Below are 27,809 nucleotides of genomic sequence, written 5' to 3'. Positions count from 1 at the left end.
TGCGAGCGTTCAGCGCTGCACACCAAATTTTCTTAAGTCTACATTTGTACTCTGCCCGAAGTATTTCCTTGATATGGGCATTCTTGAGTTTGTCCCTAACCTCCATTCCCAAGTACAGTAAACTACGGTTATAACGAACTCAAAGGGACTACTAATTTTAGTTCGTTATAACCGTAGTTCGTTATACAGCATATATACAGCAAATATACAACCCATGGCCGGGACTGAAAAATAAGTTCGTTATATCAGTCTGTTCGTTATAAGCGTGTTCGTTATAGACGCAGTTTACTGTACGTATAGGCGTGACCTTCCGCGAGATTGTCAATAACTCCTCCTCCAAGTAAACTGACTGATCCTCCCTCTTCTACAATTGCAACGTTTCAGTTGAAAAATGTTTCGAGTCCAAAGGACATGCCGATATCATTAGAAATACATTCCAGTGACTTCAAAATCCATTCCTGAGGTACAGAATGATTATGATTATGATTATTATTATCGAGGCTGATTATTCATAAATGCTTTATTTATATATAGACTAAAATTAGCATGTCCAAAGTCTAAATCACAACCCGAAAGGTTTGATCACGAATGTCTGGTGCAACCAGGTTTAAAACAAGTTGCGTACCCATAAAGGTTTTGAAAACGTGAATGATTATCTGCAGGCTAAAGGAGATTTCCAAAGAATATGTGCACCTAAGCAGAAAATAGTTCATAGATTTGAAAGTAAAAAGATACATTATGCTTTTATGTGATTGCAAATTATTTTGGTGAAATATAAAGTCATTACTCAATAAAAATGAAGTGATAACACTATCTCCCCTAACAGCTGGTATAAATATTTTGAGAAGTTATCAAATCCTTAGTTTGAATACTGTAAATTTAATAAACAAAAAGTAGCGAAATGTTTAAAAGATCACTTGTGTTTAGTGCAACAACTGAATTATTGTTAGGGGAAATTACAAAAGAAGAAATTAAAGTAGCTGTAAATTCTTTAAAGTCTGGAAAATCTCCGGGTATGGATGGTTTGCCTCCTGATTTGTTTCGAAACTTTTATGAAATACTCCGTTACTGTTTAATTCTATTTTGGATCAGTGTGTATGCCCGGACGATTGGAATGTGGGAATGTTCCTACATTAAAAAAGAAAATATGAGTGACCTATACAATTACAGAGGACTATCTTTAGTTAATATCAAGGGAAAAACATTTACATCAATAGTTGAGCCGAGATTAGGATATCGGTTAGAATTAAATGAAGTGATAGCCAAATCTCAAGCTGGGTTCAGAAAGGAACATTCTACGGTAGATAATTTCTTTGTCTTGCTATCACTTGCTCAAAAATATTTACGTAAGCCTAAACATCGTTTTTATGCAGCTTATATTGATTTCCGTAACACCTTTGATACGATTGATAGGAATAAGTTGTTATATACAAGTATGTTATTACAGAACAGGGTGTTCATGGTAAATCATTACAGAAGTGTTTGTGCTTGTGTACGCTTAGGAAATTCGAAAGCAGATATATTTTCAATGTCATGTGGTGTTAGACAAGGTTGTACGCGAAGTCCTGCACTTTTCATATTTATCATTAACCAGTCGGCTGCTGAAATGATGGAAAGTGAAACGAATGTTTTCTTTGTAAATGATATGATTGACGTCATCAAAATCTTGGTGTTTGCTGATGATGTTGTTTTGGTGTCAAATCCAGTTGTTGACCTACAAAAAAGCTATTAGCATTGAATGTTTTTGTCAAAAGTTGAATATGGAGGTAAATTTAAAAATCTGAAACAATTGTATTTAGAAATGACGGTTATGTCAAAAGTGTAGAAAATGGTTTATGGCAATGAAAATATGAGTATAATATCTTATAAATATCTTGGTCTTGTATTTTGTTCACGTTTGGTATGGTCAAAAGCTTGTGAGACGTTAGCTATACAGGCTAAGAAAGCATGTTTTCTTATATATAATTTTGTCAGGAAACACCCGAATCTTTCAAATGTATTTGTTTCTATTTTTGATACAAAAATAGTTCCTATCGCATGTTATGGCAGTGTGATCAGTGTATACACTGTTGGGCACAGTGTTGAAAAAGTACAAAGTGATTAATTCTACTTTGTAAACACACATCAACCAATGCTGAGCTTGGGGAAGTGGGGCGATATTCATTGTGTGTTAAGTATTTCTGTCGCTGCATAAAGTAATGGTGTAGGCTGGTGCGTATGAACCCAACACGTTATCCTTCTTGCTACAGGTCAAGCAGAAGTATGTTGTTACCGATATACTATCATAGTTATCCATCAAAACAAAAGTTTATAGATTTGATGTCAACAAGAAATAGAAAAGCTTTGAAAGGTTTAGCCATTTTCATTAAAAGAAATTGATAATATAAATGGAAGTTCAACAATTGTACAATCATGATATAGATATAATATCGTAGATTTTCATCAGCGCAGAATCATGTGGAGTTGTAGCTTGATGTCCATTTATGACATACTCCTGGCGATATCCATTAGTGTCATCAAGAGAGTTTTTAAAGGCGATTAAATTGAAAAGTTCATGATTAATGTACATTTTAAATTTCTATACCACACACCATTGGCAATGTGTGTAAGATTCTACTCTGGGGCAACGGGGCCTCCAAAACTGAAACAAAAATGTCTGTCGATCGACAATATTTCCGCTGTTTTGGAAGTCCATTTCATTGTGTTGTAGCCAGAGTGCATTAGTCTTTTCAAGATCGAATGTAATGAAAGAACATTTCCATAATCAAAAGAAATCTCTGCTAAAAGCAGTCTATTGTACGATTCCGACTACGTCATGAGCATGTGTTTATGAATCACTATTAAATAGTGATCATACCGGGTGTTCGCGAAAATGTGATCTTATCCTACCCCACCAGTGGCACCCGTCACCAAAGCATGCTAAGTGTTCTGAAAAAACAACACGGGTTACAAGTCAAAATGTCAGGCATAATATTTGTTACTGATGCGTCAAATTTGGCAAATGTCCTCCACATGTCCACCATACAACATTTTGGTGTTTCCATCATACACAGCTATACTGGGGCCTTATTACCATGATCAAACAACTTTGGGCGAGTGTGAGTGAGTGAGTTTGGTATAACGCCGCTTTTAACAGTATTAGTTATATCGCAGCGTATCAGCTTAATGTGGGAGGAAAGCCCGAAGTGATACAGGTCTCAGAAGTTTACCATTTACCACACGGCTCTGTATCTCCTCGGTGTTGACTGGTTAAGTGTACGAATTCTGTCCTGTGGAATTCTGCTCCATTCTGCTTGTAACGCGTTGGCAAGTTGTGGGAGTGTCTGCGGCGTGTTCTGACTTTGACGTACACGTCAATCGAGTTCATCCCAGAGGTGTTCGATAGGGTTGAGATCTGGAGATCTCGACGGCCAGGGCAAGACGTCGATGTCGGCAATATAGTCTACCGTGACACGAGCTGCGTTTTGACGCACCGTTTGTCGAATATCAGGCCACCAACATTTTCCAATAACATATATCCAATTTATATACCGGATTTTTGTGTAGTCAGGTTCAGTGAACTACAAACTACCTGTGCGTTTCTTTTTTTGAAGAGTGTATATGTGAGGGTACGGTGAGAAGCACAGGTCAATTCGGGTCAATTGTCAACACACATTAGCACATTGTTTAGCTTGACATTCCCATATGGTAAAAGATAACATTAGCAGAATTCTTCAGCGTGCAACACGTTCACAATAACATCTTATTATGTACAGATAGGCGACACAGCCGTGTTTTTTCGTAAAAATCAAAACAGTGAAAAAGACCCTTTACTTGCATCAATCGCCTTGGAAGAGATTATACAAAAGTACATTGGTGTCCAAACCTTTTTCCAATTCATCGCTGGTGTTCCATTCATGGAACGTCTTATCATTATTTAAGAATTTACTTTCACTTTGTGTAAGTTCATTGGAGTATTAACCATAATACAGTGAGGGCAAAACTGTATGAACGTCGGAGCTTGTTATTAAATTCCTATAATTTTTCATATCACTTTTTAAAACCTCGGAGGATGTATTACATAATTTCATTCAGTAACAACAACCAACTGTAACGCGAAATAAAATCATTATCAAATGGAGAGGTGGCATTGGCGTATGTATGCTCAACGTACTCTTCATGAACATCTTCTGTAGTTTGGTAAAAACATATAAATTCAAATAATGTCATCATTAGGTGAAAAAAGGTCTCTTAGGAGCAACATCTATACGTCAATCCCAGTGAAAGCGTCGTAATACATTTACATAAAATACAGCACGTCAAAACGCGAAGGGGAAGATTTCCGAAGTTGTTAAGTAACCCGTGGCGATTACAAGTGTTAGTCATCATTGATCAATTGGCCAATAATTAAAAATATAAAATATACAGATAGGTCTCAACTAGATACTGAGGTAAATATATTGACTGCTGTCGACTTTCACTTGTCAGTCTGTTTGTTCACAAGGATGAGTCGGAGGGAGGATGTTCTTGAATTGTCATTGCATTAAATTATTACTAAAAAGTACTAGAATCTGTACTTGACTGTATGTTATCCCAAAAATAAGAGATGATAAAAAAAATTAGCGATGTATTAATGGCCCTGTCTAAAATGTAATTCCCACTTTCACCCGATTGTGTGAGAGTAGTTGGATCGCCTTTGCTCCACAATTTATTACCAAATGGAATGAATAAGAGAAACGTGCTCTTTGACATTATGGTTTGTTTTAGTTCTAAGCATGTAATTTTCGTTCATAGTGTGCAAAAATCGATTGATAGAGACATAGACTTTACACTTTTTCAACATAACATTATTATTTTTTTAATATTGTACTGACCTAAAATGAGTGTATTCGTTTATTTTAATAAGACTAAATCACTGTAAAAACCGGACATATATGCCATGATAATTAACAATAACAAATATGTAATACATAGATATTCACATTATACATCAAGATATATTATATTTTTATATTGAATTAATAGTTGTGTACTCATTCAATTTGCCTTCATCTTAAGGACACAACAAGATAGATTCGCAACAAAAGTTTTGTGTACACTGACAGGAGGACGCAGGATGTTTAGCAAAGACGTTTCGTTGATTAAATAATCGTTTTAACATCATGAGACATGCATGTGCTCAAAATCAACCTGAAATAAATCTACGTAGAGTTATTTGTTTTAATATTTTCTACTGTAACATATACGCTGCGTCGGAAAGCAGGTCATCGTTATGCGTCATTTTGCGTTGGTGATGGATCCTTGCGGAGTGCAAACAATTTCTGCTGAAGTTACCAAATATTAAAATGTATCTAAGAAAATTATTGCCACGATTATGCTCAAGTGCAGTTTCTCAACAACTTAAGTCAATGTAGGCAGCAATAGGACGAATTTTCAAACGAGCTCGGTTTTCAAATCACAACCTTCTTATACACCCTGATAACTGTCGCTTGATTCCATCCATACCATTTGTATTAGTGATATAGACAATTTGTCATTTAATTGTTACATGTATGAGTTGCATGTATGCAAACTAAGTGTGATGTGGTGACTAATCTAATTCATTACCGGCATATGACTCAGGTGAATTTGTAAACAATATCCAACATGGCGGTAAAATCACATCCCCCTTTGTGTTCACACATTTCTGTAACATACCAAATGAATCAAGTTTTATTGGGCACGTTTCGGAATGATATTGATTGGTGTCAATACAATATACAATTATAATTTCAAAACATACACATAACTCCCGAGAATGGTGTTTTTTTTAAATGGGGATATTTTCTATGAAACGCGAGGGAATAATCTTGGAAAACCGCGTGAAATAGTCAAATGAACGTAAATAGCAATATAGTGATAATAATTATACGGATCTATCACTAAATAAAGCGACACAACCCTTTCCATATCCAATAGAAATATCTGCATAAAGCAGAGTCTATTGTACAATTCCGACTATATCATGAGCATGTGTGTATGAATGACTATCAAATAGTAATGATACCAGGTGTTCGCGAAAAGCTGAGCGTATCCTGCCGTCACAAACACATGCAAAGGCAAGTCAACTGTTCACCCGAAAATATGGGAACATATGTTACAAGTCAAAATAGGGAATTGCATCGGATATAATTTTTGTCACTGATGAATCAAATTTGGAAATGTCCTCCACATGTCTACCATTAAACTTTTAAAAACTTTACTGAGGCCTTCAATGTTGTAACCTTGATCAAACAACTTCTGAGCAAGAGTCGTATGACGGTTTTTGAAATCTTGGTAGAAAGAGCATGCTCGATTGTATCTCAAATGTTGAACACCAAAGGCTGCAGCTGCTGGAATATTGCTCGACATGAACGGAAAGTCCCTCGTATTATACAGTGTGGAGTGTTTTGTCACTCGGAATCTTTATGCATAAATCTAAATATGAAACAGATGAGGCGGTCTCACTGGTCTCCTTTATTTCTAGTTCAGTGGAAGGGAATTGGCTATTTGATTGTTATTGAACGAATCAGATCATCGATATACCTGGAGTTTAAGTTGAACTTCTTGGACAAATTACCTTGTTTTGACTTTGCCATACCGAACAGAAATTCCGATTCCGAAACTCAGTGATGAGATTAGGTGTTGGCAGAAAGGGTAAAGTTGTCCTGCTTTACTGGTAACACCCGCCCACTAACACAAGTTTCTTTAACAAAATAAGTGCCAGTAGATAAGAAGGTATGAAAACTCCACATCAAAGCAGATCGTATCATGGGATAATGGGACATTTCCAAATTTGACCCATCAGTGATAAAAATAATGCAATTCCCTATTTCGATTTGTACACCTTATGTTCCCATGTTTTTTCAGGCGAACACTTGACTTGGATTTGCATGTGTTTGTGGCTGGTGCCACTGGCACTGGCACTGGCACTGGCACTGGCAAATGTTAATATTCCCAACATCCTGGCTAATCCACACAGAACCAAACCAAAATTGAAATAGAATATGTTTGATATGTGTAGCCCTTGTGACTGCCAGAACCATCAAGATACTTAAACATCAGATAACATCGGTGAGGTAGCCTATTTCTATCTAGAGTGATATTTCAACACCAATACTTAAGTGCCCCTGACATGTATGTATGCACGAAGTGGAGCTCTACCACATTCACACCCAGTACCAGTTTATTGCATTTATTTTCACTAACTTTCAGAAAATATTTGCACATTCTTATCTGAATATTTTTAGTAGTTTTACAATATGTCGTTCCCCAGATTTCTGGCCCATAGCACAATATCTCTCTCTTGTACATCAATAGGCTTTATACTTCAATATTATACTTCATTTATATTTATGTTTCATTTATGTTGTGTAAACATCAATTGATCACCATTCAACCTTGTATAAACATCAGTTGTCATGTTGTATAAAATCTTCCTACTTCACATTTCTATTCATTACTTGCTTGATAACGGTGTCAGTATCTGCACCGAAATGTCGCATTCATTGTAATAAAGAAGCTGTATATTCATAGAACTACCTCCTTCGTAGTTTCAATCAGCAAACAATCGCTCTTGAACAACGCCATTAGCTGAAAATGATTGTAAATCTATATTGGTTTCAGGGCAGCCATAAGTGAAAGTTCGATCCAAGAAACACGAAACTGCATCCAGTAACAAAATTAATTGAGGGTTTATCGGAAAGAATCCGGTTATATTTTGTGTATAATGCGAAAAACATTACTTGACACATTTCTGGACATATATACGTTTTCCACATCATGACTGGCATTAGTAACAATTCAGATGTACTGCACTGTATGTATGGTTAAGTCCATCCTTCATTTTTCATTTATATACCGATTCTATTTTGATAAATATCATAAGAGCACAGCGATAAAGTAAACGATCGAGATTCATGAAAAATAAAGTGGTAATAATTCTTAAATATTTTACTTATAGGATATATTATCGATATAAGATGGACAATTGTCATGAATAGAAAATATATATATACCCTAAATACAACACTATATTACGTGTTACCCGTACCACTTGATCATCACCTTCAAGGAAATGCACAATTGGAAGAAATATAGAATACTTCACAAGGCTCCCATCCTGCTCCTTATTACGTCCAGTATCTCCTCTGATAGGATTTTGTGCTACGACACAACATGATATATCTGCTTTTCCTCTCAAAGCGATTTGACATTAGCTTTATCTATTTAGACTTGTCCTTTACCCCAAAGGAAAGTTGTACTTCAGAGTCGCCTGTGATCGCGACTGGTATTGATTTATACCAGCAACATGAAATACAACGTGTAAAGAAGGGCGTATCTAAATGCCAGAATTAATATCACCACGACCGTTTGATACTCAGTTTTTTTGCGTGCGTGCGTTGTCACTGAACGCCGCACACAACAATATACCACTTTCTTGAAGGCGGACTCAAATAATCGAGTGTGGACGGGACAATCTAGTATTTGATATTACACGCAATGACTCACGCACGTCGGGGCACGTTGACAACCAAGTCAACCAATTCGTCGAGCCTGACCTCATGATCGATTAAGTCGCCTCTAGCGACCACTACGGGGTGCTGGGGACCCATTTCGACCTGGAATCTGCATGGATTCTCTCAATTTAGTGGCCTCTTACGACTAGCAATTGGGTGCCTAGCCTGTTACCAATTACCACTAGCACTACTACCGTACCCTACGTTGTCAACACGCATACGTGTTTGCATACACTAAATTACATACTATTTCTGAATGAGGAAGAGAATTTATTTCTTCTTTATTATGAGGAACACAACGTTTCGGACTATATCAGGTTAATGAACGCCATGAGGAGGAGAACATGTATATGTTCAAGTAAGGACAAGAAAATTAATAAGATAATCAAAGTTGAAAAATAGCAAAGGGTAGAAACTAACATGGGAAGCCAACAGATGATTGGCGCTGATAGGTAATTAGCAATAGACAATAGAAGCCAACACTTTACAGTAATTAGCCCTGATAGTATGGAAGCCAGTACTTAAGCTATCATAGATAAGTAATAGGCAATGGACCACAGGTAAACGGGAGGCCGGGGGTAATTAGCACTGATATGTGAAGAATCCACATAGCAATGGGCAAATGGAAGCCAGCTAGGTACAACTCCTGCCACCATCCCCAGACAAAACAAGCCATCACCGCCACCCTCACCGACAGGTGAGCATAAAACAATTTGTATTAATAACATATCATATTTACCATACATTATACAAAATTATTCCTAGTACATGATATTTACGATACGAAAAGGTTAGCATGATACAATTTATATTCCTAATATATGATAGCTGCGATATATAGCACACTCAGGTAAAACATTCTATGTAATACACTGAATTCCTGTAGGATAAAGATAACGGTCACATCGGAAGCAAAATGATCGGGTTATGGCACTTCTGCGACGTGCTTGATAGTTATTTCAAGACGTTTTACTTTCATTTTACGATACATTTTAGTTGTCTTTTTTTAAATTTGAAAGAAAAGCGCTCGCAATAACATGTTTCATCTCGGGTAAACAGCGGTCGATTGTACCACTGATGCTCCCTGGCAGAAGAATGACTCACGTGGAGACGTACTATATTTCCTTAAGGAGTGAAAGCTGAGGTTGGTTAACATTTTAACTTTGTTTTATACCTTGTAGTAAAGCAAACACGTCATTGTCTCATCACTCCCACACGTGACTGCAACCATATTTATGTTTTATAAACTCAATGTATATTATGATTCATTGCATAGGCCTTATATCTATCATTACTCACTTTACAGGGGTAAAGGGTAGCAAGAGGATCATGGGTTGCTATAGCGCATCAGCAGTACTCTACAATAGATTACAAAGATGGTATGGTGAACGTTTCAACAGCTATGGGCAGTTTGTTGGTCGCCATGAGGTTGTTTTTATAGTGCTACCCCTATTGGTCTTTGGTCTTCTTGGCCTCGGGATCCTGAAGATGGAATATGAGTCTGACGTGGAGCGCCTGTACACCCCGATCAACAGCCAGGCTGCTCAGGACAGAGACAAAATGAAGGCGAGCTTCCCAGACAGGACAGGAACAAACTACAACACATACAGTCTGAACGTCGAGGACAGATACGGGGAGATCATCGCAATCTCAGAAGGAAACATCTTTTCCAATACCAGCACTGGCGACATGAGGAACTTGGTAGATACGATTAAACAGTTTGAAGTGGATTTTGAAGGCAGGACACTCCACTACTCAGATGTATGTGCGCGCGCATCAGACGTGTGTGTCATTAGTGGTGGCTTTCTCTTACAAGATGACTTCCTGTCCTCTCTTGAGCAAAGGAACGTCACCTACCCGCTATGGAACGACGTTGACATCTCCTTCTTTGTGTCAGGTGTGAATGTCTCAGGCGAGGTTCTCCAGTCGGCGTCTGTGATGAAACTCACCTTCCATCTGCGACATGACAATGACACGATGCAGGAATATGCTCTCCTGTGGGAAGACGCCTTTATTTCGAACATGTCATCATTGTCTGCAACATTCTTCCCAATTGGTGTGTCCTTTGCGACATCCCAGTCGCTGGGGGATGAGCTCAATGAGAATACCAATGGGGATGTCTTTTGGTTTTCGCTGTCCTTCACACTGCTTATAACGTATGCCAGTTTCGTCTCCGGCGGAGACTGTGTGTCCTCAAAAAGTCACGTGACAAGAGCTGGTGTCATGGCTGCTGGGTTTGGAATCCTTGGATCGTTTGGACTCATGAGTCTCTGTGGTGTCAAATTTGTCAACATTGTTGGGATAATGCCCTTTCTTGTTCTGTGTGAGTATGTCTTTATGTTTGAATTACATGAAATGATTATCCAAAAGAAAACTAAAAAGAAACAATATTCAATTTGTTTATATGTTGTACCCAGGTTAATGAAATTTTAATCTACTTTCAGCTGTTGGTGTTGATGACATGTTTCTGATGGTATCAGCTTGGGCTGACACAAACCAATATGGTGATGACTGGGATATACCGAAACGGCTGGGTCACACTTTCCGATTGGCTGGTATAGGGATGACAATCACATCCCTCACTGATCTTGTTGCCTTCCTGGTTGGGTATTCATCAGTGTTTCTAAGTGTGAAGAACTTCTGTCTCTATACGGGTAGGGACATATTTCTACATCAACATTAATATAAAAACTATCTTCTGCGCACAAGTATTATTGGTGCTACTAAATATGATGACAGAATAGTTTGCTAAAATATTAAGGATGACATTGTTCATCATCTTTGCATATGCTCACAGTGTTGATTCTTGAACGAAATGTCCTGTATCAAATACCTTGTAACAGCCATGGATATGAAAATACCTACTTGTATTCCCAACTTTAATATTGACAGGGACAGCCATCATCTTTTCATACATTGCCCAAATGACGTTCCTGGCTGGATGCCTTGCTGTACATGGACACCGTGTTGAAAACTCTCGCCATTGTGTGACGTGTCAACCCGTGCTCACAGAAGAAGAACTTAAAGAGAAATCATGCATGTTTCGCTGCTCTTGTTCAGGAAAACCACCTAGAGACAGAGAAGACTCTTTGCTTGAAAGACTGCCACCACTTATTTTGAATAAATACCTTTTAACCATTGGTGGAAAAGTACTAACAATATTAATGTTCTTAACATATGTAGGAGTTTCTTTGTGGGGAGTAACCAAACTAGAACAAGGACTCTTTCTAGAAAACCTTGTACCGCCAACGTCCTACTACTCTAGTTACAGTATAAACAATTATAAGTTTTATGGAACACGAATTCCGGTTTCATTTGTGATGACAAAAAACACAAATTATTATGATGAGAATGTGACAGGAAACTTTCAAGTGCTATTTCAAAAGATAGGCAATGATGACAACATGAACAATGCAACACAGATCTGTGGACTTCTCGATTATGTGAACTCTCCATATGTCAACAGGTCATCAGCATCTGATTTTGTCACCAATTTCAAGTCATTCATTAATGCCAATTCATATGCTAAGAACGATGTAGTGTTTAGTGACTCTGCCAACACCATCACTGCCCTAAGGTGTCACATGATCTCAATGAATGTCCCTGACTCGATGGATCAGGCCAACCTTATGCTCCGTATGCGACATCTGGCAGCTGAATCACCATTACCAGTATTTCCTTACCACCCAACGTTCATTTTCTTTGAACAGTTTGTCTCAGTACTGCCTACTGTTTTACAGACGTTAGGGATTGCAGTCGCAGTCATGGTCATTCTCACTGCACTTTTCCTCCCCCATCCACTAATCGTGGGCCTAGTTTGCATCAATATTTTGACAATTCTGCTTGGAATCTTTGGTTTCATGTCACTGTGGGGCTTGAGTCTTAGTTCCATCACTATGATACATTTGATAATGAGTGTCGGCTTCTCTATAGATTTCACAGTCCATGTTTCGACAGCTTACATGTTGGCCAAGGGGAAAACACGAGATGAAAGAGTTAAGCATGCAATCATACATGCAGCTGGGCCCATCTTTAATGGAGGATTCTCAACATTTATTGGCATACTTACATTGGTCAGATCACAATCCTATGTGTTTCAATCCTTTTTTAAAATCATGATATTTGTTATAGTGTTTGGTATGGGAAACGCAGTTTTGCTTATGCCAGTTATATTATCTTTAGTAGGGCCTATGCCTAAAGGTGACCACCCAAGTCCTCACAATTTAAGTGAACAAGGAGACAAGAATATATATAAGGTTGGAGATGAGTGTGCACCTGGAAGTGCATCTAGGAGCACAAGTTCAGTGTCTACCATAAATAGAAGTGAATTAGCTTCAACAGGATCATTCGCAGTATCAAATGTGGGATACGTGTCCACAAATGTAACATAGGACACTGCTTTTGACTTATCTATACATGTTAATACTGAAATGGATTTGTCAATGTGATATCATTAACAGTGAATTTAAGATTGATTACAATGAATTATTTGCGACTTATTATTTTGTATGTATGTGCTCTGAAACTTCCAAGTAAACAACCTTCATTTTCGGAGTGGGTTCTGTTTTTAGTCATGAATTTTAAAATACAATGAAACCACGTTACCCTTGATTATTAATTTCTAACAAAAGTCTTTGCATAGATACATGATTATGTTCCCTTATTTGTACATTAACATCACCGAACATAATCGTTCAGATGGTAGTTTTCTACACTACAATGCACTGGACAAAAGAGGTTTTGCTGTATATATAAACAAAATTAGCAGACAACCGTGATAGCCATACCCCATAGTGATGTTTTAACTTGTCAGATCGATTCAGATATGCAAATGGAGTTTGGAAACTCCATCAGAAACGTAACATTATCTGACAACTTTGACTAGCATATTTCATTCATATTGTATGGTTTTAAGTTTCAACAGTGACATGATTTATCAAGCCAAACAAACACCAGCAACGTAATATCCGCAAGGTTGCACTCAAATGTGATTACAGGAATGAATTGTCAAACTGAAATCACTCTACATGGGATGGTGTTCAAGCCATAGGTATGATTTGCAGCTGAACATGTAGAAACAATTGACCAACTTATCATCAAGAGAGTTAGCCCCATGAGGCGAATAATATTGAATTTTATATTGTATTTCATTTGGATAAACAACATTTTTATTGGTTCTGATGACTTCTGTTACATAAACTTTGTTTTGTTTCATGTTTAATTCTGATATTTCCGTAAGATTTTGTAGTTCAATAAACTTAAACTCTTCGAATGACTTATAATTATTGCTGAATTTAGAAACTTGTGTATGATAAAACAAAATCTTTCTTTTTACAACTGGCCAACAATTGGCTACATTATATAGTGTATTATATCTCCATCATAATTGAATAAATACCCTGCAACAATAGCTTCGATCAGAGCAGGGTTTGAACAGAAAGATGCTCAAAACAGCTGTCATAAGCAAGAGCGAATTCATTTCTGAACCGAAGCTCTGGAGGCGAATGGGTCCAGGGTATTATTTTAATAGTATGGACAAATAATACCATGGATAACCACATATTAGATCAGCCATTCGCTTCATTGAATGCACTGTTCTAACCGTTTCGGATATTTTGATAAAAGAACAAGGGCAAAGTTATTCAATATTAATGCATATAGTTGCTCTCTCAGATTAAATATGTAATAATCACGGAAATCTACATCTTCCCGAGGCAAGGGAGGTAACTGACTGCAAAAGTCAAGTTTCCACTCTTACCATAAAAGGCCGGAATTTCAGCGTTCGATGGTCGTGCCACCAGTGGCTAATACGAATTATGTCCCTTCTATATTCCTAGTATTGACCAAGATTCCGACCCTGATATCACTTGCATTTGTTTCAAACAAAATTGCTGCGTCCGGTGAAGACGATCTGATCGACAATCAGGATCTGTATTGTAATAAAAGAGTCTTACTTCGCGAAGTGCATCAATTCACGTCAGCACCTTGATTAAAAACATGTAATGATGTTGAAAATCCTGCAATCGACCGAAATCTGCAGGGCAGTTTACGAACCGGATTTTGATTTTGTTACGCAGTCTCGTTAGTCCAGCCACAATTTAACTCCATAATTCCAGCCTAGTTCGGCAAGTGTGGAAACTGAACTTTTATTGTCAGCAAACTCCCTTGCCTCGGGAAGACTGGAAATCTACTGGATGCTCTGATTAATGCGATACTTGCCTGTCTGGAACCTTTTATTGGTGATTGTAACTATATGCTTATTTGTTTTTAAGAATTGTACCATACAATACAAAAACAATATGAATTCCATATATTGGCAGTTACTGGTCATTGTGAGCAATGGCTGACGGAATAGCCATTATTGGCATTGGGTGCCGGTTTCCTGGAGCCACCTGCCTTGAGGAATACTGGGATATCCTTGCAAAGGGAGAGAACCATGTGGTGGACATTCCCCCTGAGAGATGGAACATGGACGCCTTCTTTGACACTGATGTCAATGCTGTAGGGAAGAGCTATGCTACGAAAGCGGGGCTATTAAAGAAGTGAGTATGAAAGCTATATATCAATCCATTTGCAAAACTACTGTAGAAAAATACTTTAGCCTTTTTCTTGTTTCATGAACAGAATAGAACGAGTTTCATTTTACATGAGTTTGTATTTAACTGTCACACTCATAGGATCCCTTACGAGCATACAAGCCTTAAAATACTGAAATATTATCCCCCAGCTTTGATCACTTCGACAACAAGCTATTTAAGATCAACGAAACCGAGGCTGCCCAGATGGACCCCCAGCAGCGCCAGGTGTTGGAGTGCACGTACATGGCGCTGGAGGACGCTGGCATCACCAGACAACAAATAGCGGGACAGAAAGTGGGAGTCTACATAGGTGTGTTCATACAAGAGGAGTTATTATTTAGAATTTAGACTGTATATGTTTGCTATTAAACGCCATACCCAGCAAGATATAAGCAATATCACAGTGGTCTGTAAATAATCAAATCTGGACCAGATTGATATCATTATCAGCATGAAGGTATGGATTTCTATGGATTACAACTTTTTTTTATCATCTCCCAACAACAATTAAATGTTAGCTATTAAGACATTAAAATAAAGTTGTCATTAGTTATGTTTCATGACTTCATCTAAACAGTCATATTTGTATTGATGCCATAGTGACCATGAATCACCATGTAAACTATGTCGATTCTAAACAAATGAAGTTTTTAATGAAAGGTTCCATGACCGTGGATTATGGTGATTTGATCTCCAACAAATCACCAGACGTTACCAACCACACAGTCACTGGACAGGCAAGTTCTATAATATCCAACAGGGTATCCTACGTATACAATCTGACGGGACCATCCATGACCATAGATACAGCATGTTCTTCATCCATCGTGGCCATACACCAGGCAGGACTGGCACTCAGAGCAGGTGAGTGTGCAGTGACTGCCATTTAACAGAATACTTTCCCTTTACACATATGGCAGATCAGCCGAGCATTAAAATAAAATATACAATGCACGAACTAATAATGGAATCTGCTTTGTACACGGTTATACGGCTTTTGTAGGATTTAAATAGTTTCAGAGCAAGTGTGACAACCAATCTCATCTTCATAAAGATCATATATATACATAATTGGGTGAATGGATCTGAATATAAGGAGCTTTATTCATTTATCTTTGAATCTCTCAATCAAGAATATTAAAATACCGACCTATTATAAAGCTCCTCAATTATTTCCCACCCTATCAGCTGTACTTAAACATATACTTTGATATTATTAACTTCCAAACTTTTGTTTGTATTAATAACTTTCAGGTGACTGTTCTATTGCAATCTGTGGAGGGGTGAACCTTTTAATTCACCCAGCATATTTTATCAAGTTAAGCAAAGCTCAGATGCTGTCGCCCACTGGACAGTGCCACGCCTTCTCAGCAAATGCCGATGGTTACACGAGAGGAGAGGGATGTGGAATTGTCATCGTGAAACTATTAAGTCAAGTAAGTCAATTGCAGAGTAAAGTGTGCCTAAAAACTATGAATTGAATAATCTTATTATATAACCGTGCAGCCAGAATATCATTTGACAGGGGAAAACATAAACATCCATCTTATATATTTCAGGCTTTACATGATGGTGACAACATTTGGGGAACTATTGTGACGGGATTGAATCAAGATGGCCGCCAGGTTACGCCCATCACAGCACCTTCAGGGAAACAACAGCAGGAACTGCTCAATGACATCTACACTCGACATGGGATAGACCCGACTCAAGTAGACTATATTGAAGCTCATGGTAGGTTTTTAAAAATATTTATTAACGTAAAGGTAAGAAATAGTAATAAAAAGAATTAAGATAGTCAGTAGTTTAATCATTTCCCAAGCCATTTGGTCACGGATATAGTATAGTATACCCGAAAAATGAAAATTATTTGGACAATCTTCAGACAAAGGAATGTGTTCCACAAAGAACTTATAATACTGTAAAGTATTTTTCAATTCATGATTTAATTGCTTATAAATCATCAGAAAACTAAATGTTAACATGATTTAAAATGTTTGACCATTTATCAATTTCTTAATTACTCTCACAAACATTGAGAGATCTGGATGTATTAACAAACATAAATGCCATATATACTTTTGCATTTAGCATTACATATATAGGGTATTAATGGGGTATGTATTAAAAACTGATATAAAAACCTGATCACATTTAATTCATATCTACAGCTGACCATAGAGAACATTATCTTCCCAGGTACTGGAACCAAAAGAGGTGATCCTGTAGAAGCTACAGCACTGGGGACCTTCTTTGAAAAGTATCCTCGCCAGCGTCACATCGGTTCTGTGAAGACCAACATTGGCCATCTAGAGGCAGCAGCAGGTGTTGCCGGACTCATCAAGGTCCTGCTGATGATGAAACACAACACAATCGTGCCATCCCTACACTTTGACAAGCCCAATGAAGCAATTGACTTTGACAGGTTTAATTTTGTAGTACCAACAGAAAATACTGACTGGAAACGTCATAAAAAGGTTGCATGTATTAACTCATTTGGCTTTGGAGGTAGCAATAGTCATGCTGTTTTAAAATCATTCACAATGGAAACATCAGTTAATACAGTCATTTCCTTACCAGTTTGTTTCTCTGGCTCAAATGAGAAAACATTGAACAAATCAATGACACAATTCATTGAAAGTGGTAACAGTTCTGTTTTCAATGATGTAGCTTACACTTCATGTATTGCCAGAGAACATTTTGCATTCAGAAAAGCTTTCTTTGCAAACTGTCATTCTACTCTGAAATCTGAAATACAGGAAGAGTTACAAAACAGAAACAAGCTATCGCCCCAAGAAAAGGGAAACATAGTATTTGTTTTCTGTGGTATGGGAACAGCATGGGAAGGAATGTGCAATGATCTCATCCTCAACAGTGAACAGTTTAGCAAAATGATTTTGGAAATTGACAAATCCCTCTCTAGGTTTGTTGACTGGTCCTTGTTGAAGCGGCTCCAGGAATGTGATGATGTAAAAGATCCTCAGTTCGGGCCAATAGCCATCTTTGCTTGTCAGGTCTCACTAGCCAATCTCTTGGAATCATGGGGGGTGAAGCCTGCAGCTGTTGTAGGTCAGTCAGTGGGGGAGGTGGCTGCAGCACATATTGCTGGAATCCTGTCCCTGGATGAAGCTGTGAGGGTCATCTACCACAGGACTCGGATCCTGGCTGAAACAACAGGTGGAAAGATGATGCTTGTCCGGAATGTTGACACTGCACAAGTAAAGGCAGCCTGTGGGAAGTATCAGGGTCAGGTAGATGTAGCTCTATACTACAGCCCAGTCTCATGTACTATCAGCGGGGATGAGAGGTCAATTTTGTCAGTCAAAGAGGATTTGGGGCATATTTCAGATAGTAACACCCTGTTTCATGAGCTTCCTGTTACAAATGCATTCCATAGTCCCCATATGGATTCAGCAAGAGTTCAGCTTGATGAAATACTATCCAATATCAATACATCAAAGATGACAAGTACATTTGTGTCGACAGTTGATCCAGATATGGATGAAGCTGCAGTTGGCTCAAATATCTATTGGGGCTTAAATGTAAGGAGTCCTGTTAGATTTTTTGATGCAATCAAAAAGTCAACACAAACATCCAAAATGAACATTTTTGTTGAAATAGGTCCTCGGCCAGTACTAAAATCCCATCTACGGGACATGTTTAAAGATTCCACACTCTCTGTCACATCCATTCCTTCTCTCCATCCAAATGCAAGTTACGGTGACATTCTACAGTCACTCCTCTTGTTGTATGGCTATGGAGTGAGTGTCAAGTGGGACACTTTCTTTCCTGATAAGATGCATACAACAAGCTACCCATCTTATGTCTTCAATTCCAAAGCCCTGTTACTGGTGTCAGAAAGTAAACAACAAATGCTAAAGGGTAGGAAAGAAAGTCAAGGGGATCACTTGTTTCTCAAAGGTAGCATAGAGTCTGGATCAGCAAGCTTAATCATTGATCCTCAGAGGTTCAAGAGTGTTTTTGAACACAAAGTGAAAGGAACAATCATTGTACCAGGTGCGGTGTATGCTGAGGCAGCACTTGCTTTAGCAAGAATGATTGACATGTACCACCGATGTGCAATCAGTGTTTCTGTGTCCTTCCGAAGCCCAGTCAATCTGAAATCAGGAACAGTGACAAACCTTGATATAAAACAATCCCACAATGAAGCTGACACTAGCGTTTTGAGTAGATTTGTTTTAAAGAAAGGAAGTACAGTCCATGCAGAAGCAATGATAAGACAAACACCTGTGGATTACGCTCCAGAGAGAGTGGACCTTGGGCCAATCAAGGAAAGATGTAAGAACATCATTACTGGAAAGGAGGTGTATCAACATTTAGAAAACGGTGGTTTCAGCTACGGAGAAATGATGTCAATTATTTCAGGGAGCCAAACAGCTGAAAAGGAAAGCATAACTGTACTTGAAGTTGGGTCTCAGCTCCAGACAGAGGTGCAGCATACAATTCTTCACCCTGCAGTACTAGATGGTATGCTACAAACACCTGCAACTGTCACACATGTCATCAAGGATATGCTTCCATTTTCCTTGGAACATTTGGTAGTCAAGCGAAAGACTGAGAGAAAAATGCTTGTGCATTTGAAAGTATTGTATGAAAGTGTATGGTATGTTTGCTATACACTGTCACTGCTGACAACTGAAGGGTATGTCATTGCACACATTGGGAAGTTCACATTGAAAGCCATGGGTACAGATACATTTGATGTCAGGAGTGTTGCATACACAATTGGATCAGAAGAAGTGGAACCTGATGATGAAGCTGTATCTGACACTATAGTGAACCTTGTCATGTTCAGTGATGAGAAATCTATGTCAAGGACTACAATCTTTCCATGGCCTGTTCATGATATTTCCACTTTACATGATAATAGCTCTGTTCCAGACCTTCTAGAGTCATCTGGAATATTAGTCATGTTTCAAGCCAAACCTGGTGTTGTTGACAATGGATTAGAAGTGGAGAAAGAATTGGAGGAGAAGATCATGCCTTTAAGATCTCTGATACTTTACATGTCACAACATGCCATCAAATCACCCTTGGTCATTGTCACAATGGCAACAGTATTGGACTTTCAGAGTCCAGACAGAAGAACCCATGCACTTGCATGCATTCACGAAGGTATTCGGGCATTTATCAGATGTGTTCGAAGGGAATTCCCAAGGCTGAAGGTAACATCACTAGATCTAAATATTGGAAACATGGACCAATATGATGCAAATATCATAATGTCTGAAATATCGCAAGTCTTGAATGTCAAAGGTCATGCTGAATTTGAAAGCCTTCATGGAAGCATATATGGACAGAAGTTTCAAAAGGAACCCAACTCAACGCCTGATTTTAGACTGGAACGAAAGATGGCCAGTCTGGACACTGTTCTTTATTCAACTTCTGATGGTGAAATATCACAACCTTTCTTCACAATATCACGAAACATGCCAGAAAGGGGGAAAGATGACATTTTGTTTACTGCACAGTCTGTAGCAGTTCACTCTAAATTCCTGTCTGAACAAGTTCTGCAATCTCTTGACAAAGTAGGCCACATGGGAAGCAGCAAGGGAAGTCCTGTTGTCACATTTGAATCAACTGGCTTTCCACACAGCAATAGCAGACGAAAGATGTACATGGCTTGCTATCCACACCAGGTGAGATATAAATGCCATGCCCCAGTGAAGTTCACATTGAACGTCAGATACTTATGTAATTTTCAGACAGGGTATCTGTTGAAGCTGTACTGCCTTTGGCGATTGTGTGGTGAGTGCAACACAAAAGATGTCATTATACTCTACACACAACAGACAAGAAAATATGCAGAAGTGATGGAAATTATATTGTTGTCAAAACAAACAAGGAAACTGTCATTACTGACTCCAGAAGAAATACAAAGCCACCAAGGACACCCTGTAGTCATATCAACTACACAAATTACAGAAGAACTAGCACAACAGATTGTGCTTGAATGGGGCTGCATTGAAAAGCTTATATCCTTTGAGAAACTGATATCCCTCAAAGTGACAAATCTCCTTCAGTCTGTAAAGCCAAGATTAAAAATAGCACTTGTCAGAACTCAGGAGGCTCTTGCTTTCAATCAGATGGATGAACATATTCCGAAGTTGTTCACATGGATAAAGAAAAATACACAAAATGTCAGGAAGATAGGCTTTTGTTTCAGGGATTGCAAAGACATACCACTGAAACACCAGATTGCTCCGATCAACATTGCTGAAATCCTAGAAACATGGGAGTTCAATATTCAAGAGAACAATGGCGTCACCACAACACAGTTGAAGATACCCGAGATTCTCTTGTTTGACAGACGGGGAATGTACCTTGTTGTAGGTGGAATGACAGGACTAGGATGGGAATGTGTCTTGTATCTGGCTTCCAAAGGTGCTGGGTGCATTACTATTATCAGCAGACGTAAGCCAGATACAACCAAAAAGGATGAAATGAAGCATGTGTCCCAGATCTATGGATGCACTGTTACATCAGAGCAGGCAGATGTTCAAGATATCAAAGCAATTGGATCAGCTTTGAAGAAGCTTGGAACCCGGTTCCCTGCCTATACTTTGAAAGGGGTATTCTTTGGAGCTGCTGTTCTGAAGGATGGAATCCTTCTGGAAATGACGAGAGACAAGTTCAAGACAGCTTCTTCCCCGAAGGTTGCAGGATCATGGAACCTGCATCTCCTGACAGAGCATCTTCAACTGGACTACTTTGTACTGTTTTCATCCGTAGTATCAGTTTTTGGAAATGCTGGACAGACAAACTATGGTGCAGGGAATGGATTCATGGATGCCCTAGCTCATGTCAGGAGGCAAAATTGCAAGAGTGGTCAGACTGTAAACTGGGGTCCTCTAAATATGGGCATGCTGCAAGAAAGGCACATCAAACAGATGGAATCATTTGGATATATTCTGATACACAAGAGAAGTATACCAGACTGTCTCACACATGTCCTCATGTTGAATAAACCACAGATAATAATGTGTGGTCTCCAGTTGGTGAAATTTGGACAAAACCTCCACAGGGAGACCAATGTGGACCTGGAGTCTCGATTTAAATCAGTTTTGTCTCCATTTAAGGCGGCTATGTCTTCAGCATCACCAAGTAATGTGGAATCATTTGACGTTCACGAATTGAAGAAAATGTCTCAGGAAAATGCCTTGGCCAAACTTGTGAAATATGTGAAGGCTGTGGTCATTGATGTAGCTATGCTTGATGAATCTTCAGTTGATGTAGAGCAGGGAACCAGAGATCAGGGTGTTGACTCAATGAATTTCATGCAAATTACTGGAAAAATCATGGATGACACACATGTTCAGTTGTCAGCAACGAAACTGAATGTAGAAAACGCTTCAGTGACTCAAATTTCCCAGTACATTTATGATGCATGGATGATCAAAGGGAATTATGACCTGAAACATGAGCAACCTCTTCAAATAGAATATTCATCCGAATCTGATACCATTCTGATCCCAGGAGAACAGTTTGTTTTTGACAACTATTTGAGAGATCCAAACCATATATCCCATTTAATGATTGTGGAACTGGAACTGCCAGATGTTTCTGAACCAACGTCTCTGAAGAAAATCCTCCAGGAAAACGTCAGAAGACACCCAATGTGCAGAACAACTTTTCATGTTGTGAATGGAGAAGCAAGAAAGTCAACACTGGGCCCGGATGATGATATTGACTTTAGAATAGGTTTTATGACAAATCGTTCTGATGTTACACATCTCGCAGAGGAGCGTTTCTATCTTGATCGCCAAGGGCCAATACGATTTGTCTTTGTGAAAGGAAATCCTCCTCATCTCATCATTGTCTTCCACAGAATCGCCTTTGACTACCAGGGAATCACAATAATGATCAACGACTTCATGAATATAGGGCAAGCATTCTCAAGGGGTCAGTCTCTAAGCGATGTACAAAGTAATCCCGACGTCCCCATGGGTCAAGAAATAAGGACAATCCTTCAACCAAGGTATCAACATATTAAACAGTTTTGGATGAAAACACTTGACACAGTTCCACACATATCCTTTGCAGACAGGACAGTGTCATCCACGCCACAAATGGACAGTATAAGTGTACAGAGGATTGTACCAACTGATCTGTACCAGAAGTTGAATTCTTTCTCTGACAAAGAAGGGTTGTCACGCTTCAAGTGTCTTGTAGGACTCGTTCAACTCCTCTGGTCAAGCAGAGCAAATGGTCAGAAATTTGCCATGACAACATATGTTGACCAAAGAATCTTTAGCCCAAAGCTAACTACATCTGTTGGAAGAGGTGTTAATTTTACACCACTGTCCTGTGAAGTAAGAGATGTTGACAGATTGACAGTTGTTACATTTCTCAGAGAGAATGGTACTAGGCTTGAGGAATGCATAGAGAATGGAATATTTCCTTTCGGAGATCTAAAGCTTTTCCTTCCAAAGGATGACTACAACCATGTCATGACATCCTTTGTCACATTTGGGAGTGATGAGATGAGGAATATGGGGAAAGGAAACGACATGCGTGGGGACTTTGGTGCCACCGTTCGGGTGAAAGCATTGTTTGGCCCAAACACAGAACTATATTTTGACATTCTCAACAGGAAAATTTCCCAGACAATAGCCATTGTCCTGTATGCTCGAAAAGATTGTTTCACTGAGAAACGCACCCATATGATCCTCAATGCATTTTTTGGATTACTTGGAGACACTCTAGCAAATCCCCATATGACGATCAGGACAATACAAGCTAAACCATACATCACACAGCTTCAAAATAAGAAAACACGTTTCTGATTATGCACTTAACAGTCATCAGTATGTGAAGTGCTAGGAGAAACTGCAGGCATGGAGAACATTGATATTTCATTAACGCTTACACTTATGTTTCTTCTGTTGTGTGACACAATGGTCAGTATTGACAGATCAGATGTATTGTTGACGGTGAGTTTAACACGAATTGAATGTTAGCTTTGTGAAGAAAGTCTTGTCAATGTGGAACTAACGTAAAAAGAACGTCAACAGTTTGTGTCACTTACGACAAAGGCAGACAATTAAAGGGGAAGTATCTCTTGTATGACAATAGTTCCGTCAAAGTGTTATATTCACAGCAGTGAAATATCAAGTGTTATGTTCACTGCAATGAAAATATCACTTTTCTCAACTTCAGAAAACTGAAGTATATAATAAAGTGTTCATCAGCGGGATCAATGGCAGGAGAACAGATGTGTTCATATTCATATGTGCAATCAGGTTGAAAGTGTATATCTAATTTGGGTACATTCGTTATTATCAAGTGAAACATAAGACATGCACATATATATTGTATCTAAACTTACTCCTAGCTAATAACAGTGTTATTATATCTAGACAATGCCATATGCTACTGATGTCAATAAGACTCAGATTTGTATTGCAGCTTAACTTTGTCTCTTGATTTTAGGTTTTCAATTATTCAAACTATATACATTATGATTTAAAACATAAACCACTTTTCTTCTTCTTTTTTTTTTATAAAAGTCTCTATTGTGTCTTGGATACTATATTGGACATCCCCAGGTGTACATTGTCTTGTTGTCTACAGGATATACTTATTCTTTAAAATGAGAATTGTTGTTTTTTTTACACAAAATTGTCAACCCCTACACAGAGGCCTAACACAAAAAAACAGAAGAGGGATTGTGTCTTGTGTCTTGTTTGTAATTCATAGTGTGTACATATTACATAGTTTGGTTCCTCAATTGTGGTTTCCCTTGGTAAGTCTATACATCTGCATTTAGTGTTACCCAGTATATTTGGTGGTGTAGATTATTATAAACACAAGGCTTTTCTAATTTTTAGGATTATTTTTATATTCTTCCTGCAAGTGGAAGGTGGTGTCATATTATGGTGCATGTAAGGCACATATTAATCAGGATGAAATAAAGGGATGAACAACTTCTTTATTACAATGGGAGCGACGTTTCGGTGAAGGTTCTAACACCATTATTAAGCAAGTGATGTACGGAGTATGGTTGACATGTATCTATATACAGGATAGGAGGCAGTGTTTGTACAGCTGCAAACGATTATATCAAGCATCATTTACGCTATAAAACATGTGGCAACTATTTCAAAATATATTCAAATGTTGAGTTGGCATTAGACGTCACACCTAGTCCTTGACCCAGGTGTCTATCGCTGTGTGATGTCTAATCGAAACAAAACATGCATTTGTTGTTCTGTAAAAAGGTATCTAATAATATTTCTCATGAAAGTCCTAACCCATGTTGTACTGTTACAATACAGTGCACTGGTGCAGACGTATGAAGTTAACCAATATATTTGTCAATACGACCTATTTGTGACTAAATTACTATTATTGCCGGAATCATTTCCATGTTACCATCTGAACACCAAGCCTGTTTCAATGCAGTCCTAAAAACATATGTCTTTAGATGAAGCTACTTATAATTTTTAATTATGTCTACTTCATTAATATTCAGTCCACTCCAATAATTTCTTTTACGTTTTTGCAGCGCTATGAGCATGCATACGTGAGTTAACATGGCGCACTATCAATATTCATTCTTATTATTTTTCAATTTTACCAATTACCAATAACTAAAACTATGTGCACATGCCCAGATAAATTTACCCATATACCTTATTCTAGAGTTTCTTTAATTCTAGCTGACCTGTGTTGAGTCTGTGTTGGCACATGCTATTAAGTAAAATTGTATTGGTCTGTTCAACCATGAACCCTACGCTTGAACTCTTGGATATAAAATATGCCTGTTACCATAAATGTATGAATGTAATACAAACACATGTAACAAAGGGTTGAGTGGAAGTAGAATGTATGGTGTGCACATTGTATCAGTATGTCCGATAAATGCAATCACAGAATTGTTTATGTTTTATTTGTATGATATTTGGTACAATAAATATGAAGAATGTAATATGTTTCTTCGTTTGATTTTGATTTGTTTGCACAGTTTATGTTAATGGTGGATGGAGTAACAGTGTGTGTGTGTGTGTGTGTGTGTGTGTGTGTGTGTGTGTGTGTGTGTGTGTGTGTGTGTGTGTGTGTGTGTGTGTGTGTGTGTGTGTGTGCGCTTATACTGGTCCAGTTTCATAGTAATACCCCACTACGACATCATTCTGCAGTTTCACATGAATACCCGAATGAATCAGACAACTTATATTTACTCCGAGTCAGCCAGTCCTTGTTTTATCTTCCTTAATGCCAAGCGCTAGGAAGAATAACAACAAGTATATCTGTTGGTATGGTGGGGTAGCTGACAGTCACGCCATGACATTACATCACGGCCGAGAACATTACCTCCTATTCAGACTGTGGTTGCCGATTACACCTCCTATTTTCCTGAGATTTTTAAAAAAAAATTCCGCGTGGCATTGTGACTGAAAAGTTGATATCGCTATACTCCCAGATTATTTTCCAATCTATACAAGCCCTTGTCATAATTGTATTACCACAGCTTGAGGTAACAACTGATCGGTACACTGGTATCTGTATCACTTCATGTTTCGACGGTAACAAGCTGACATGTTAACATAGGGTGCGTGCGCTATATCTCCATAGTCTGTTTCTGCATGGGTATGTTGTACTCTCTGCTACCTCTGACATCGGTTGTCCATAACGGAAAACGCGCAGTTTCGTGCATCGCACTGTGGATGCATCCAGTGTGTATTGCCTAATTTTATTGACACAAGTCTCCGAGGCTTTCAGGTCGTAATTTCTAATTGATTGATATATTGAGCAGTATTAAAGGTACGGAATGTATAACAGTAGTGATTAATGCAAATATGTGTCTGTACAATAAACATGTGCACATGTGGTGAACACAGATACGCATAACAGAATCAGTGACCCTTCGGGGACAGAATGTATGGAAAGTATTAAAGTTTTGACATGGATCTAATGCTGGATTTCCATGTATAAATAGGTTACCCATTTCAAGCATACTCGGATCACCAATGTCTGAGATGTTTGTCAATCCCATCTAACATTTAAAAAAAGCAAACCCAATGTGGTATATTTTTCCATCTTCCCGTTTGATAATGATCGCAACATCTAATTCTCAATGAAATACGCTACGGTACGACGGTATTTCATTTATAAACGATGACAAAAACGATCAGGCTAAATTACCGATATTTAAGATTTTTTGTGGTCCCGTTTGACGAATCATTTTTTTTAGATATTTTATGCACATTTCTAGGTTAATATCTGTCAGCTGTCTGTTATTCTCGAGCATAAAAACGCCAAGATAGTAATAGTTGTCAACATTCGTCGCCAGTAGCCCCGCCCCTTATAAAATGTGCATAAAATCACAACAACGTATATGTAGAGAATCCCATCGTGTATCTTTTGATATCAAATATATCAGCGAGTATTGATATATTTGATATCAAAAGGAAAAAGGGTGAGATTTTATTGATCATCCAAAATCATTCTTCCATTTTTTCCAGTTTAAAGACAGTAATATGCAGTGTCTTAAGTGTAAAAAGTAATTTCATTGCCTCTATATCTGCTGTGCAGATATCGCTTGATCTCACCTAAGCGACATCTCCCGTGGGAACCAGTTTTGGATGATAAATAGAGATTACTACACGAGTGTCTGTCAGACACCATTTATCTTACAACGAGTTGTTTCAAAAGGTATCTAACGAGCGAAAGCGAGTTAAATACGCTTTGGAAC

At 38.2% G+C, this 27,809-nt stretch overlaps 3 protein-coding genes across 3 annotated transcripts in view; 2 read left to right on the top strand and 1 right to left on the bottom strand.

Moving 5' to 3' along the window:
• Positions 1 to 27,809, bottom strand: part of LOC139474947 (patched domain-containing protein 3-like) — a 63,548-nt gene that overhangs the window by 28,036 nt on the left and 7,703 nt on the right. The gene's annotated exons all lie outside the window — the stretch shown is intronic.
• LOC139474573 (patched domain-containing protein 3-like) lies at positions 9,846 to 13,664 on the top strand. The gene is made up of 3 exons (XM_071257641.1): positions 9,846 to 10,839; positions 10,961 to 11,170; positions 11,409 to 13,664. The coding sequence occupies exons 1-3, from the start codon at positions 9,846 to 9,848 to the stop codon at positions 12,905 to 12,907; spliced, it is 2,703 nt and encodes a 900-aa protein (XP_071113742.1). The 3' UTR covers positions 12,908 to 13,664.
• LOC139475172 (phthioceranic/hydroxyphthioceranic acid synthase-like) lies at positions 14,856 to 26,017 on the top strand. The gene is made up of 6 exons (XM_071258429.1): positions 14,856 to 15,058; positions 15,244 to 15,404; positions 15,755 to 15,958; positions 16,349 to 16,530; positions 16,654 to 16,828; positions 17,294 to 26,017. Exons 1-6 carry the CDS (start codon positions 14,856 to 14,858, stop codon positions 23,899 to 23,901), a joined length of 7,533 nt encoding a protein of 2,510 aa, XP_071114530.1. The 3' UTR covers positions 23,902 to 26,017.

Source organism: Haliotis cracherodii, unplaced genomic scaffold, assembly GCF_022045235.1.
Source record: "Haliotis cracherodii isolate W230 unplaced genomic scaffold, xgHalCrac1.p SCAF_3, whole genome shotgun sequence".
Lineage (NCBI taxonomy): Eukaryota > Metazoa > Mollusca > Gastropoda > Lepetellida > Haliotidae > Haliotis > Haliotis cracherodii.
This window is presented reverse-complemented; position numbering and strand designations above follow the sequence as displayed.

Coding starts and splice junctions, on each gene's coding strand:
- LOC139474573 (XM_071257641.1), top strand. CDS start 9,846: ATGGGTTGCTATAGCGCATCAGCAGTACTCTACAATAGATTACAAAGA. Junction 10,840..10,960: donor AATGCCCTTTCTTGTTCTGT/GTGAGTATGTCT, acceptor ATCTACTTTCAG/CTGTTGGTGTTGATGACATG. Junction 11,171..11,408: donor GAACTTCTGTCTCTATACGG/GTAGGGACATAT, acceptor TAATATTGACAG/GGACAGCCATCATCTTTTCA.
- LOC139475172 (XM_071258429.1), top strand. CDS start 14,856: ATGGCTGACGGAATAGCCATTATTGGCATTGGGTGCCGGTTTCCTGGA. Junction 15,059..15,243: donor AAAGCGGGGCTATTAAAGAA/GTGAGTATGAAA, acceptor ATTATCCCCCAG/CTTTGATCACTTCGACAACA. Junction 16,829..17,293: donor AGACTATATTGAAGCTCATG/GTAGGTTTTTAA, acceptor TTATCTTCCCAG/GTACTGGAACCAAAAGAGGT.